Here is a 16,698-nt window from a genome sequence, read left to right as displayed (position 1 = left end):
ATGCCCTCGCACTGATTATGCCCTCGGGTTTCGCACTTCCCGCACACCCCGTCGGCCGGGTCAGGTCGTCGCGCCTCCCAGAAGAATCAGCTTCCAAACAACGAATTAGCTTCCGAAACAAAGATTCAGTTTTACAGAATAAGGCCCTCTGCAGAGGCCGTTTTTTGCAGGTAATCTTCCCTGGAACCCGGCGGAGTCGTTTCCGAGCACTTGCGTCGTTTAGCGTAAATCTTTCGGCTTTTTCGATGCAGCTCTTTTCTCTCCACGCCACAATATTTTTGCTGATCTACTCCATGTTTTGTGCCGCACTAATGCCTCGCATTTATGTACGCTTTCCTTGGGTAATGCGACTAGTTCCACGTGATCCACACTCTGGTCGAATCGCTTTGATCCGAAGGTTTCGTTTTTTCTCTAAATCAAAAGATTCATTCGGCGCGACAGTTGGTTTTTTATTCGCGGGCGAAACCCTCACGGCACACTTTTTTTTCTTCCAGGTGGCGATCTTATTGGGTTCTTTGCTGACACAGTTAACCTCACTTTTCTTGACAGTTCGCTTGTACTGTTTACATGGACTTAGAAAAATTTGTGGACGACTAGATTCGCGCGAAGCAAATCATAAACAATTTTTTCAAGTTCGTGTAAACAGTACAAGCGAACTGTCAAAAAATGAAGACTCAGCTCATATGTGACGTCAGCGTAAAATATTCAATAGCCGACCATTCGTGTCGATTCACTCCACAACGAATGGAATTTTCAGTCTGCACGCCACCGCAAAACTACCTAAAATTGAGTACTTTTGACACAATCTCGTGGTATCGTGCAGGAAGGTAAAATTAGGTAAGCCGTGTTGAAGGTAGTTTCCATTTAACTGCGGCAAAAATTATAACTCAACCTTGAGTTTAATTTACTTAAATTTAAGTTGAATTTACCTAATTTACCTAATACTGCACGGAAGACCTCGACTGAGTCGAATCTCTCGTTTTGTTTTAGACAACACTGATAAGTGCGAAAGAGACGCACAACTCAAAAGTACCTAAATTTAAGTTAAAAGAACTTATTCTGTCGGTTGTTTTACTTTTGCGTGCGAGCGGAAGGACGGTTGACAGCTGCTTTGCTTGCAGCAAATTTGTTGCTCGGAGCTGTGATCAAGCAAGTGTGTGACAAAACTTAACGAAGGGGGTGTTCGAATAGTGCGTTTAATGGCGATTTCGCTTGAACCTGAAACTGAGTCAGGTTCTAACCCCAACTGCTGTCAGTTCATACATTTTGACAGCAGTTGGGGTTAGGAACTGACTCAGTTTCGCCTCAAACGAAAACCACATAATAGATCCTAACGACAACTGAACTAAATTCGCGTACTAAAACACAATTATAACGTAACACATGATTAGTTACCAACTAGAAACTAAACTAAAAAACTAAAATATGGTACTTACAATATTTAAAACTAAATCTATTTGTCTATTTGTGATAACATCTAAAACGTGAGCATGGCGAAATGCAAATAAAGAGAAACATAGCTGGTAGAATCATCGCAGAATTCTAGCAGCGCTATTTTTAAAATATTGGCAGGTACGAAATCTTCACGGATTTTGTACCAAGCGCACTACATATGTTTCGTTGTTGTGAATGTCTAATAGTTTCTCTTCACAATGTTCATGTAATAAAAGGTAGTTGAAAAGAAAAATAACGAGGCACTATTGAAAGATTTAAAAGTGATACCGCATAGCACAATTGGGAGATTCGAGGCCATGTTTCTCGTTTTCTGCTTGGGAATTAATTTGCGTTGCAGTTATGGTTGTGGTCGGCCGTTACTGTGACCCGGGCCAGAGGAAAAAAAATATATTTTAGGCTTGAAGGAGAAAAACCAGTACAAATCAAGCGTTTTCCTCGACATCCCAGGACACCAGGACGGACAGTACGCTTAAAACCAGGACATGTCCTGGGAAACCAGGACGTATGGTCACCCTAAAACAAAGGTCAAGTATCGCAAATACGAATAGTTTGGGCTCCATAACATTAAGTACCTCAAAATCATGTTTTGAGTCTCTATGAGATGGTGGCTACATACTATTTTTCTCTAGATTCAGAACACAAGATTACGAGTGTCGCCAGTGGTACCGTTTGCTCTATCTCGTTCGCTCTCGCAGAGTGTCCATTAGTTTGACACTTATATACCGATTGCTCCGGAAATCCTAGTCCAGTGTATTGAGTCTACTTGTTATCCCGAAGGTATCAACGAAACGTTAGTTTGGGTGAATGAGTATTAGGGTGTATCAAAATGCTTAAATGAAAAGTTAGAGTATTAGGACCACTTTCTTCTTCGGAGTGAATTTACTAAAACGTTTCCTACTGGTGGCGAATTTTGGTTTTTTGGAAAAAAACCGAATTTGGGTAAAATTTCATATTCATGTTTTTTGAAATGCCGCTGAACTGTCTTAGATTTTTTTCAGCATTTTTAGCGTTTTAGCAAATTCACTCTGAAGAAGGAAAGGTCCTAATACTAATAACTTTTTTTAGCATAATGCTATTTTGGGACACCCTAATGGATATGGCTCGGGATTCGCGAGATGTTTCAGCTCCTGTCCAATCACACTACACGTTGGATGTTGGATAGTGGTATCTGCGCTTGTGCGGCGACGATTATTACGACATCGAACATATTGTCTGGGCATGTGCCGAGTTTTGTTCCGCTAGGTCTCAGTTATTGGGTTTTCTTCGGTCTGACGAATGTCTCCCCCAACGTCTCGGTTCAGGATGTGCTGGAAAGCCGCGATTTTGCTCCCCTACATATTCTCAGTTCTTAGTTACTTTTTGTTGTGTTATCCATATATCTAAAAGGGAGTAATAGCTGAAACAACGCTCGATGATATTCGTCACAATTACACCAAAATCATTTAACCGAAAGTTCTAATAGTGGACGAATTGTTCTCTTTTTGTTCCAGCCACTCCGACGACGAGCCGGATCGTGATGGTACCGGTCTCGGCAAGCCCACCAAATGCGACATTTGCGGTCGACAACTCGCTACACTAGGCCACTTAAAACGGCACATGCGAACCATCCACACCGAAAACCCAGTCCACCGGTGCGATATTTGCGGGAAAGCATTTAAGCGCAGTAATTTACTTAAAAGACACAGAAGAACGCATACCGGCGAACGGCCGTTCCGTTGCGAAACGTGCGGCAAAGCTTTGGCATGCGAACGTTCTCTGGCCAGACATATGAAATTACATACCGGAAATCACAGCTACAAGTGCGATGTTTGTGGCAAAGGATACAGTTTGATGTGTACGTTTATGGACCACGTTAGATCCCATACAGGCGAGCGTCCGTTCGAATGTGACATATGCGGTAAAGGGTTTCGTAGCAAGACTCTCCTGCGACTGCATACGCTAAGACATACAGCCATGGGCATGTTCAAGTGCGATATTTGTGGCAAACGATTTGCTACTAGAAACATCCTTGTGGGTCACGAGAAATACCATAGTATCGAGCGCCCACACACATGTGACATATGTGGCAAAACCTTCAAACATATCTATGCGCTACGTTATCACAGTGGAGTGCATATGGCTGAACATCCTTTCAAATGTGACATTTGTAGCAAGGGATTTGCTTTTCTTAGGCAGCTCAATCAACATCAGAGGATTCATAGCGACGCACGTCTGCATCGGTGTAATGTTTGCGACAAAGAGTTCAGATGCAATTCTCTCCTCGTCACACACATGCGTAGTCATACTGGTGAACGGCCATACAATTGTGAAGTTTGCGGTTCTTCGTACAAGACTTCTGGTGCTCTGGCAGGGCACATGAAAATTCACTTGAACCTAGCAGCATCAAACCCGTTCGAATGTGATATATGCGGAGCAAAGTTCAGATATCGGAGCAATCTTAGCGGTCACAGCAAGGTTCATCGGCAGACACCGTTCCATGAATGCCCTAATTGTGACAAACAATTTCTCCACTCTGGAGAGTTGGATATGCATAGAATTACCATTCACAACGATCAACCGTACAAATGTATGATCTGTGACAAAGTCTCCACCACCAAGTCGAACTTGCAGGAACATCTCAAAATTCACACTGGCGTGGTTCGGCATAAATGTGACATTTGTGAGCAGAGCTTTACAAGGAAATCAACCCTTAAAAAACACGTAAAACAAATGCACGCTCAAGGTAATGTAAAGCACCAAATCGGAGCCTAAAATGTTCTATTACGTACAACGAACGATGCCGTATAGTAATCTTACCATCATGTTTTCGCCGTTGCCGTTGTAACTGCGTCCATTTTAAATTAAATGCAACGATGACAACCGGTGTGTCTCAAGGAAGTCACCGAGGGACATTTATCTTTCTCTTATTCATCAACAATCTCTGCACCCGCATCAAGTCTAGAAAACAACTCTACGCTAATCAGATCTGAAAACCTGTCACTCAATTGCTTCTGCAGATCAACGTTGTCAAATGTAAGTTTCGGGCACTCGTTAACTGTAAGGCGTTGCGAATATACCGTTCAAGCCCGTGTCATCGAGATAGAGAGATGGATTCTATCCGTGACTTGGGAGTGTTATTCGACAGAAAACTGACCAGACATTCTCTCAAGGATTAATTGGTTCGTTACTCCTCGTAGTACAAGGATTTGTCTGGTTCTGTGGATTCCTAGGCAGCGTACAGCATATGGCCAGAATAATCCGGTGGACAGATGTGGTTGCAAAGTCAATGAAACTGCTTCAGTTTAATGACTTCCATAGTACTAAATCTAGTTAAAAGTTAGCACTGATACATTTTTAACAGTGACATTAGCAATAGCATTAAGTGTATTCTGTACGGTACATACCGAAGACGTAATAAATAAATAAATAAGATTTCCTTGCGGATTTTTAAGATATTTAACCCCCGACTTCTTCTAATGAACTGGACTGGGAAGCAGAACTAAGCTCAATATTACCACGGGGTTTTGGAGTGAAGCATTTAAAAAATGGAACGGAGCTTAATCGTATAAAGGGTTACGCCGCGGTAGAGTTTTCGTAAAAATAACATGTTATTCTCGAGGTGCCTGTGCTTATGTATAAGAAATTGTATGACGGTATAACGTTTCTGGCTTGAGAGAGATCAGTTCGACAGTTATGCGTGATACCATATACGACGACAAGTCTTACTATTCGGCATTTAAATTACCTTAGTAGCCTTTGCCTATCGCCAAAGCAGCAGCGCACCTCACAGTGTCGACGCGACCAACGAGCACCGACAGCATCAGCATACACCATGTTTCTACAGCGATATCATATATTCATATATCTGTCGTCGTCGCACATGTCCGGGTCATCATCGGGGCTACTGCCTTGATGTTCGCGATCAGGTGTTGTTCCTAACTTCTTTCCCTCATTGCTAGTAGCTCCCTCATTGATGGTATTAGCTGTTGAGTTTGTGGTACTCGACGCGGACCTCGTAGTTTTTTTTTATTCATTTCGTTTATTTGATAGGCACAAATGCGTTAGCTTGGCGGTGCCAAATGCTTATGTTTTTACATTTTGGATATCTTAAAACTAGGAGGTTACAATGTTGAAATATTTTTTTTTTACAAAGGAAAAAAAAAGTTTACAGCTATCTTAAGACTAGAAATAAGATTCAATATACAAGATAGGACCAAAAGATTTTTTTATGAAAAAATTTAAAACAAGGGATTCACTTTGATATACAAGAGGGGGAGTAATAGTATTTTACGAAATATTTTACGGTTATCTTAAAACTAACAATATAGTTTAGTACACAAAAGGGGGAACAAATATTTATGAGAAACTTCACAGAAATCTTAAAACTAGGGATTCAATTCTATTTACAAGATGGAGGACAAGAGTTTCAATAAAGAGTAAAAATTATAGCTATCTTAAAACTAGGAATACAGAATACTAATTTGAATTTTTTAACTAAAACTTATGCTTGGTCAAGATATTCAGAGGGTGGCTTATTTCCGCATCAGTGTAGCAGCAGTTGTATCAAGGACAGGGGAGAGACAGGGAAAGAAGAGCAAAACTTGCAACTTTCGCTCGAACGGGGGGGGGGGGGGAGGGGGATCAGCGAAACAAATTTGCGCCTCAGTCTAATAAGTCGTCGAGTACCGGATTGGCGGATGGTATTCTTCGGACCCGCGGGGAATCCTTCAAAAGTCATCGGACCTCGAGTCGCTTTCGCTTCAGTTTCCTTCTATGCAGGCGTAGTGGTAAGGGCGACGGCGGTTACATAGTGGCACTCTGGAGCTGATCGGTTCCACAAGGCAGGAGGAAACTCTAAAAACGAGAAATAAAAGAGAGGGGCTAAATTGGGATATTTATCGTTTTTATGAAGGTATAAATAAGGGACATATAGGGGAAATCACGAGTTGCCAGCATATCTCGGACTGGTACATTGGGTGGTCTACCTCGGGCCCGAAGGGATTCCTTTAACTGAGACCTGGCGTCACAATACCCGGCGCATACCCAGACAACGTGTTCGATGTCGTGATAGCCCTCGTCACAAGCGCACAGACTACTCTCCGCAAGCCCAATACGCCGCAAATGCGCATCCATGGTGTAGTGATTGGACATAAGTCGGGACATTACGCGAATAAAATCCCGACCCACATCCATCCCCCCGAACCAAGGCTTCGTTGATACCTTTGGGATAATCGAATGTAGCCATCGTCCAAGTTCCCCGTTGCTCCACGAGGTTTGCCAACTGTTGAGCGTCCTCTGATGACAAATACTAAAAAATTCGTTGAAGCAGATTGGTCTTTCGTATATGTCACCATTTAATGCGCCCGCCTTTGCTAATGAGTCGGCTTTTTCGTTGCCCGGGATAGAACAATGAGAGGGGACCCAAACAAAGGTAATCTGATAAGATTTTTCAGATAACGTACACAAGGACTCCTGTATCATCCCCAGAAAATACGGGAGTTGCTTTTTAGGCTTCACCGCACGAAGAGCCTCGATAGAGCTGAGGCTGTCCGAAACGATGAAGTAGTGATCTGTGGGCAGAGTGTCGATGATCCCAAGGGTGTACTGAATTGCAGCTAACTCTGCGACGTAAACTGAAGCGGGATCATTGAGCTTGAATGAAGCGGTGATAGTATTGTTGAAGATACCGAAGCCAGTGGACCCATCGAGATTTGATCCGTCAGTGTAAAACATTTTGTCGCAGTCGACTTCTCGGAATTTATTATAAAATATATTGGGGATCACCTGCGGGCGTATATGGTCCGGGATTCCACGAATCTCTTCCTTCATGGATGTGTCGAAGAATACAGTAGAATCAGAAGTATCTAGGAAACGGACACGGTTGGGATTGTACGAAGAAGGATTGATGCTCTGTGCCATGTAGTCGAAGTACAAGGACATAAAACGGGTTTGAGAATTAAGCTCGACGAGCCTCTCGAAATTTTGAATTACCAACGGGTTCAGAATGTCGCATCGGATGAGCAATCCATATGAGAGTTCCCAAAATCGATTTTTTAGCGGAAGAACGCCCGCCAGCACTTCGAGACTCATCGTATGGGTCGAGTGCATGCAACCCAAGGCAATGCGCAAGCAACGATACTGGATTCTCTCCAGTTTGATGAAGTGTATGTTCGCAGCGGAGCGGAAACAGAAACACCCGTACTCCATCACCGACAATATCGTTGTTTGGTACAACCTGATCAGGTCTCCTGGGTGAGCACCCCACCATGTTCCAATTATTGTTCGGAGAAAATTGATCCTTTGTTGGCATTTCTGTTTCAGATACCTAATGTGACATCCCCAGGTACCTTTAGAGTCGAACCAGACCCCGAGATATTTAAATGTGAAAACCTGGTTGATCGTTGCACCCATTAATAAAAGCTGGAGTTGCGCCGGCTCACGCTTCCTAGAAAAAACAACCAACTCAGTTTTCTCCGTGGAGAACTCAATACCCAGCTGAAGAGCCCAAGCAGACAAATTGTCCAAGGTATTTTGTAATGGTCCTTGCAAGTCGGCAGCTTTGGGCCCTGTAACAGAGACCACCCCGTCGTCTGCAAGTTGCCTTAGCGTGCATGAATTGGCAAGACAATCGTCAATGTCATTCACGTAGAAATTGTAGAGCAGGGGACTTAGACATGAGCCCTGGGGAAGACCCATGTAGCTAAATCGCGATGTTGTTAAATCGCCATGCGAAAAGTGGATGTGCTTTTCAGACAACAGGTTTAGCAAAAAGTTATTTAAAATTGGCGAAAGACCATGCTGGTGCAGCTTCTCTGACAGAATGTTGATAGAAACTGAGTCAAAAGCCCCCTTAATATCCAAGAAGACTGATGCCATCTGCTCTTTGTTAGCATAGGCCATTTGGATTTCTGTAGAAAGCAACGCAAGGCAATCGTTCGTCCCTTTGCCTTTGCGGAAGCCAAATTGTGTATCTGACAGTAAGCCATTTGCTTCAACCCAATTGTCGAGGCGAAACAAGATCATTTTCTCGAATAACTTCCGAATACAGGACAGCATTGCAATCGGCCGATACGAGTTGTGGTCGGAGGCTGGTTTTCCTGGTTTTTGGATGGCGATGACCTTCACTTGCCTCCATTCATAAGGGACAATGTTACCCTCAAGAAACTTGTTAAATAAATTCAACAAGCGCCTTTTTGCAGTGTCAGGCAGATTCTTCAGCAAGTTGAATTTGATTCTGTCTAACCCTGGGGCGTTATTGTTGCACGATAAGAGAGCAAGTGAGAACTCCACCATTGAAAACGGTGTTTCGTTCGCGGTATCGTGAGGAGACACGGCGCGGCACGTTTTCTGTACCGGGACAGAGTCCGGACAGATCTTCTTGGCGAAAGCGAATATCCAACGGTTTGAATATTCCACGTTCTCGTTGGTACTATTACGGTTACGCATACGTCGAGCCGTACCCCAAAGAGTGCTCATCGCTGTTTCTCTCGTTAACCCGTCGACGAACCGGCGCCAATAACTGCGTTTTTTGGCTTTCATTAGACTCTTCATTCGCCTTTCTAACGACGCGTACTGTTGATAGCTAGCGGGTAACCCGTCTTCCCGGAAGGCCTTATATGCAGTGGACTTTTCCGCGGACCGTCCATGGGTATTCGCGCTGGGTACTGGTTTAGTCTGAGCTTGATTCGCACTGTCGAGAATCAAGCCAGCCAAAAACCTGTACTCTTCCTCCGGAGGAAGTTCTTGAGTGGATTCGATTTTAACGGATATCGCGGTCGCGTAACTCTTCCAATCAATGTTCCGTGTGAGGTCATATGAGACATTGATTGTTTCCGATGGTCTTGAACCGTTAGCAATTGAAATCACGATAGGCAAATGATCGCTACCGTGGGGATCAGGGATCACCTTCCACATGCAATCTAACTGTAGCGATGTCGAGCAAAGCGTCAAATCCAACGCGCTTGCGCGTGCTGGTGGTGTAGGAATCCGCGTCATTTCTCCCGTGTTTAAGATGGTCATGTTGAAATTATCGCAAAGATCTTGGATTAATGTTGATCTATTATCATCATGAAGACAGCCCCATACCGTACCGTGCGAGTTAAAGTCTCCCAGAACTAGCCGCGGTGCCGGTAAGGATTCCGTGATATTACAAAGCGTTCGGTGCCCTACCGAGGCTCTAGGAGGAATGTAGATGGAAGCAATGCAAAGGTCTTTACCTTTGATTAAAACTTGACAAGCGACAATTTCAATACCTGGTGTCGAAGGGAGGTTAATTCGGTTGAAAGAATGGCACTTTTTAATCCCCAAAAGTACTCCTCCATAGGGGTTTTCTCGATCCAGACGAATTATATTAAAGTCGTGGAAGTTGAGATTTATATCGGGAGTTAACCAAGTTTCACATAATGCGAAAGCATCACATTTTAAACTATTTAGTAAAAATTTAAAGGAATCGATTTTCGGGAGGATACTTCTGCTGTTCCACTGTAGAACAGTGATCGAATCGGTGACCTCGTTCGATGACTTAGCCATCGAAGGATACGATCGCTGCAAGGAGGGGCCATTTAGTAGTCAACTGCTTCAAAAATGTTTGCACTATAGGGAGAAAACGTATCAGAAGGCTTTTAAGAGGATCAGTAACATTGAAAGCTGTGAAAATTAAGTCCACTATGTCAGAAAATTTCATTAGTCCGCTACTGGACTGAGTATCTGTTTGAAAAAAGGGGACACTTGGGGTTTTGGATGTCCCTGGAAGTGGTGGGTACTCCTTGTTAGAATTAATATTTCCAAGTCCTGGAGCAAATTGCTTCGGCTTTTGTGCATCACTTCCGTTGGATTTATTGGTTGTAGATGGCGCACTCTGAGTGGACGACACCTTGGCACCCTTACGAGGCAATGTAGGGGAGGCTGGATTTCTCCTCTTCCTGGATTCCCCTGGGTTAACCAAAGATGTTCCCTCTCGTGGGTCGTCAGATTCTTGCTCAACGTTAGCCAAACCAGCATAGGGATTTTCGGACAGGACAGATGGCGAAGCATTCTTTAGCATTTCTGCATAAGAACGCCTTGAGCGTTCCTTAAGGGAGCGCTTAATTTTATCCCCGCGCTGCTTGTACGCAGGACATGATTTAAGAGCATGTGAAGGGCCCCCGCAGCAAGTGTATTCAGTTTCTTTGTCGCAAGAGTCATCCTCATGCTCTCCTTCGCATTTGCCGCATCGTTTCTTATTTCCACAATATGTGGCTGTGTGGCCCAACTGCTTGCAATTGCTGCAGTTCATGACCCGCGGTACGAACAGGCGAACTGGTAGGCGAACCTTGTCAAGGAGGATGTAGTTGGGAAGAGAGGACCCGGCGAATGTCACCCGAATCGAGCCTGATAGAGAGTAGGTAGTCTTACCTCCCTCGGTGTTTGCGGTATACAATTGTTTGCATTCCAAGATCTTAATCTGTTCAAGTGAGGGGTCCTTAAAGCAGCCAACCCCGTGCTCCAACAGTTCTTCGCATTTCAGGCCCGGTTCGGACACTACCCCATCGATTTCACAGGCCACACAAGGCACGTACGCTTTAAATTCCCGCGTAAAGCGCTCACAGCAAGCAATCGCGTTTGCCTGGCCGAGATCACTCACTAGAACACGTATCTTGTTTGCCCGACCACGTGTTATCTGAGTTACGGCCGGGTAATTAGCAGTCAGATCTCGAGAAAGTTTTAATATATTAACCGGTTTCTCTCCGGTCCGAAAATATACCACCCATGGCCCAGAGGAACCTTCTGGGTACTGCTTTATACGGGGAGCAATGCGAGTATTAGGGGGATCAGGGACTTCCATGATTACATCAGATGGTATTTCGCCCTCGGCCATTTAAGCACGAGGGCAGAGCGTTATATAAACGGGAATGTGTCTTATTATTTGATTACAAGGTAGAGTAAAAGTAGGGAAAAGGAAAGAAAGCAAACGAGGAAAAAAAAAAGCAAAACTTATCTGCAAACAACGTCGATTGTTCCGCACCAGCGAAAACAATGTACTGGATTTACTGCCGGCACCAGCAGAATGGCAGCTAACGAACGAACAAAGGATGACCTTGAATCACTGAAATTTACACACCGAACACCACTGTGAAATATAACGATCCGTTCCGTTCAAAGGTTGGGAGACGTATGACCTCGCAGTTGTCATTATTGTTTGAACAGCAGCTACAAATTTGGCAACCGTTTGTGGCTCAGGGAATATTGGAGACTGAGTGTTCGTACTTCTTTCTGTAGATGAGCTTTTCCTAGCGGTTTCTGGGCAGGGTTGTCCGTAATGTGCCATTGGTTCACAGAACTGGCACGTGTTAGTTTGTCCTTGATATGTACATACAGTTCGCTGTATAATGGTATCACCCCCTTCTGTTGTGTATTGCAGGGTAAGGTGGGTTAGTCTACCCGCATTGTCACCACGAGAACACCATTCGAAATACCTGGGAATTAGTTTCTCAATGTGTATCCTTTGTCCTTCAGACTGCACTGGTTTGGACAGAAGCAGAGACACACTGACTATGGTGACCGATGCCTTTGATGGTTGAAAGTAGATATCTATATGCTGCCGAAAGAACGTTAGACGTCGTTTGCTCTTTTAGTGCACCTCCGGACAAGCGAGGGTATCAAACCATATTTTGCGATACTCCAACGAATAGCTCTGTCGGAAATTGATAGTACGACGGTTTCCGTTATTTCTCTGACTGTGATCTTTGCGTTTCTCTTAATTTTCCGTATACTTCTGACGTCACTCCTTGGTTTCTTTTTGCGTTTCCTGTCTCCACCAAGGCTCACAACTGATTCAAATGTACTGCCTATAATCGACAATTTGTCCCATGTTCCATGGGATTTCCTATCTACATGGAACTAACTTACAAGTAAATTGAAGCAAATTTTCACAACTGTTTTTCGCTTATACATAGCACGCTTTCCTGAAATAGTCATATTTTTTAAATGTTAAAGGGTGGCTCCTGTAACCATCGATGAGTGTAGCTACAGCGGAGCGAATAATAGCATTCTGTCGTGGGCGAGATGAGAAGGTAGACTGCTACTACTGTCAATGTATTCGATTCCAACTAATTCGATTCCAGCTAGGGAAGTGAAGTAAAACTGACACACAACATAGAAAGTAGCCATCATGTCAGTGGATACCTGGAGTCTTCAGCGTGCCAGTCCAACCGCTCAGAATTTGCAACAACGCTGCGAAATTTCCTAAACAAGTTAAAACTCATCGACGTCGATCATCACGCCAAACCGATTTCCTTTGTAAACCCTGATCTAAAGATGTGTATTCACGACTACGTAAGGATAGATGCTGTCAAAGTCCCACCGTATGAAGCACCGTTTCGGCTGCGAACAAGGAATCGACGAACATCCAGTTCAAGATGAAAAAACGAAAATCACACCATCTGGCCATCGAGTACGGTTCTTGGTATAACTGGGAGCGACTCTGTGGTATTGTTGTACACATAACTCTCCAAACTACTTTCAGATATCCCTCGGAATTTTGCGCTCAAAACACTAGGAAAAGGAAGAACAGAAATAAAAAGAACAAAATTGTTAAACGCATCTTTACAAGTGAACGGTTGTTTTATTTCATCTCTACTTTTTCCGTCACCACAAGCTCTTCGCCTCATCTGGTATACCGCAAGGCGGTATCATGGTACAGTCGTGATTAGCTGGTTGGACACTTTTTAACTGGACCGCTTTTTAGTTGGATCTCCGCTAGTTGGACCATTGTCCAACTAAAAAAACCTATTTTAATCCACCTAGCGGTGCAATTGTGCCTTTCTCAATCATGAATCACGAGAATGTGTGCGTTGTTTATATTCATTAAAAACTTTTAAATGCATATATTACATTTTATTATTATACATCACATGACAACTATATACAGGAAAATAAATCATTATTCGAGTTCTAAAATTTTGAAAAAGAAAAAACAGCCACGGTAATATTGAACTGAAAAAAGGTGCGAAATCGGCAAAGTCTCAAAAAGTCGATTTTTATAAAAAAAAAAAAATTTCGATATAACATAAAATCTCGACGTTTCATGCATTTTAAAGATGTTTGGCATCAAAAATACGAATTCGCCGGGGCTTCCGGAACCGATGATGGTGGCCAATGTGGCCAAATAGACTTTGAATGGATGTTAGTGACCTAATACTACAAATCGAAGCAGTTGTGGTCATATTTTGGAAAAAAAATCACCTTTATACATTCATTGCAGAATTTATTAAAATCGACATTTTCTGCGTGTTCGTACTCATCACCCTGTAATTCCGGAACCGGAAGTCGGATCCATTAGAAATTCAATAGCAGCCTATGGGAACGTTGCACCTTCATTTGAGACTAAGTTTATCAAAATCGGTTCAGCCATCTCTGAGAAAAATGAGTGACATTTTTGGTCACATACACACACACATACGCACATACACACACACATACATACATACACACACAGACATTTGCCGAACTCGACGAACTGAATCGAATGGTATATGTCACTCGGCCCTCCGGGCCTCCGTTAAAAAGTCGGTTTTCAAAGCAATTGCAATACCTTTCTATTGAGAAAGGCAAAAACATCTGAATGTCAAAATCTTATGTCAAATTTACTTTGACAATCAATCTGACAATTATTGGAGATGTGAATCGATGCAATTGCACTACTAACGTCTCCTGTGGAGAGTTTTTGACATCTGTCAGTCGGTCCAACTAACGAATCAAATTCAAATCAAATCAAAATGATGACGGCGCCGATGGTTGGGTGGTAAGCGTGACCGCCATCCACCCCAGTTGATCTTGGTTCAATCTCAGTCGAGGTCGTTGAGATTTTTCAGAGGTGAAAAAATCACCAGGGTCACACCTTCCTTCGGAAGGGAAGTAAAGCCGTTGGTCTCCGGTCCATGAATTGATGGGTCGATATCCAATCCAGATAGTGGAAGTGTCACCTCTCTGGCGACGGTGTTTGGCCTCGTAGCGGAAATAGGCCGACGGAAAATAAACAAAATTGGAAGAAGAAGAAGAAATCAAAATGATACCACAGAATCCCGTTAAATTGGGTAAAAATTTGTATTTTTGTTCGTGAAAGATTGCGTAGGGGTTGATGGGCTTATTTATTGCATATTTTTGAATAAAATGACAGAATTACTTACCTATTACGTTGCAAGCGTTCAATTGATAATTATTTTCAAACGTGCATCGATCAAAAATTCGCCCTTATTTAACCTTCTTCAAACCAAGGACTATTCTCCATAAAAAAATGCACCTGGAAATTCATAGTTAAATGCGAGTGACTTGCGTAGTTCCCCTCTATTCTAACCACTTTTCGTTACACCTGATTTTAGTTTAATTTTCAAAGTGCATTCCCATCTCGAAAACAAAACAGAATAAGCAAACCAAGGGCTATTCTCGAGAAAAAAAGCTGCATTTACAATAAATAAATTAGTCCAGCGATACCAAAGACACACCGCTTGAGGATATTCGTCACAATTACAGCAAAGTCGTTTACCCGAATGTTCTAATAGTGGACGAACTGTTCTCTTTTTGTTCCAGCCATTCCGATGACGAGCCGGATCGTGATGGTACCGGTTTCGAAAAGCCCAAATGCGACATTTGCAATCGACAATTCGCTAAATTAGGAAACGTAAAGCGGCATAGGCGAACCCACACCGAAAAAACATCCCACCGGTGTGACATTTGCTGGAAAACCATTACGCGAAAGGATTCACTCGAAAGCCATAGAAGAGCGCATACCGGCGAACGACCGTTTGATTGTGAAATATGCGGCAAAAGTTTCGCATGCCAACCCTATCTCGACACTCATATGAGATTGCACACTGGACATCACAAATTCACGTGCGATGTTTGTGGCAAAGGATACAGTTCAAAGTCTAAGTTTACGACCCACGTGAGATCCCATACAGGCGAGCGTCCGTTCGAATGTGACATATGTGGAAAAAGTTTTGCTAGTCAGTTTTACCTGAGAAGTCATTCGCTAGGACATACAGAAAATCACAAGTTCAGCTGTGATGTTTGTGGCAAGGGATACGGTACAAGAGCCAAGCTTGCGATTCATGAGAAATCCCACAGCACCACCGAGAGCCCATACAAATGTAACATTTGCGGCAAAGAATTTTCCTTCAGTGCACAGTTCAATCAGCATATGAAGTGTCATAATGCAGCACGTCTGCATCGGTGCAATGTTTGCAACAAAGAGTTCAGACTCAATTCCCACCTGGTCTCACACATGCGTTGTCACAGCGGTGAACGACCATTCAAATGTGAAGTTTGCGGTTCTTCGTTCAGGTTTTCCAGTAACCTGGTAGGGCACATGAAATGTCACTTGAACCCAGCATCGAAACCTTTCGAATGTGACGTATGTGGAGCAAAATTTAGTCTGCAAGCACACCTCACCGCGCACGGTGTGGTTCATCGGCGGGGACAGTTTCATGAATGTTTTACTTGTGACCAACAATTTCTCACCCTCAGAGAGCTGGAGAAGCACAGAGTCACCATTCACCACTATCGACCGTACAAGTGTACGATCTGTGACAAAGCTTGTGCCACCATGTCGAACTTACGGGATCATGAGAAAGTTCACACCGACGTGATGCGACTCAAGTGTCCTATTTGCGAGCAGAACTATTCGAGGAAATCAAGCCTTCAAACACATGTTAAAGTAATACACGGTCGGGATAAATTTTTGTAGTGGTAAGGAACAACCAGTAAATCGGGGTCTAAAACGTTATTTTCTTTTCGACGAACGATGCCGTACAGAAAACTCATCGTCATATTTTGTGGTCAGCACTGCGACTTAAACTGTTGGTGTTCTGATGAAGGACGGGGTTACCCGCTTCAAGAACGATGATCTTCGACTAGACTCCAAAAAACCAACACTCCAATATTAAAAAAAAATGATGGAGCATCTTTGCAATTCATTATTCGTTAATTTTCGTATAATTTAAAGCTTATGGCATTTGTTTGAGTATCCACTGATTTCTCAAAAATTAAAAACCGGCTACACTGCATTTACAATTGAGATATCTGACGTTTAAAATACGCACACCGAGATCTCGCATTTTTATACTACCGCCCTCCCCTTAAGCCCACAAGCGGTTTGTTTTCCTCCCAATTCGCAGTGCAAATGATTTGTTTTCCTCCCAATTTAAACGTCAAAACGGCACAATACTAACGCAGCTGGATAAGTCTATGGAACCAAAAAAATACCTTAGTTCACTTCGCTAACACAGA

General features: G+C 43.2%; 1 protein-coding gene across 11 annotated transcripts in view; it reads left to right on the top strand.

Annotated features, from left to right (window-relative positions):
• The window catches only part of LOC131687977 (zinc finger protein OZF-like), a 220,908-nt gene that overhangs the window by 46,511 nt on the left and 157,699 nt on the right, over positions 1-16,698 (top strand). Inside the window, exon 3 of one of the 11 annotated variants that reach the window (XM_058972168.1) lies at positions 15,001-16,158. The exons of 9 other annotated variants lie outside the window; for them this stretch is intronic. In XM_058972168.1, coding sequence (XP_058828151.1) covers positions 15,001-16,156 — 1,156 coding nt within the window. In that variant the 3' untranslated portion in view covers positions 16,157-16,158. Of the gene's footprint in view, positions 1-2,945; positions 4,729-15,000; positions 16,159-16,698 lie in introns of those variants that run through there. One more of the 11 variants, XM_058972088.1, reaches the window with a different exon arrangement.

The sequence above is a fragment of the Topomyia yanbarensis genome, chromosome 1 (assembly GCF_030247195.1).
Source record: "Topomyia yanbarensis strain Yona2022 chromosome 1, ASM3024719v1, whole genome shotgun sequence".
NCBI lineage: Eukaryota > Metazoa > Arthropoda > Insecta > Diptera > Culicidae > Topomyia > Topomyia yanbarensis.
Note: the sequence above shows the minus strand (reverse complement) of the source record. Positions and strands in the feature narration are given on the sequence as shown.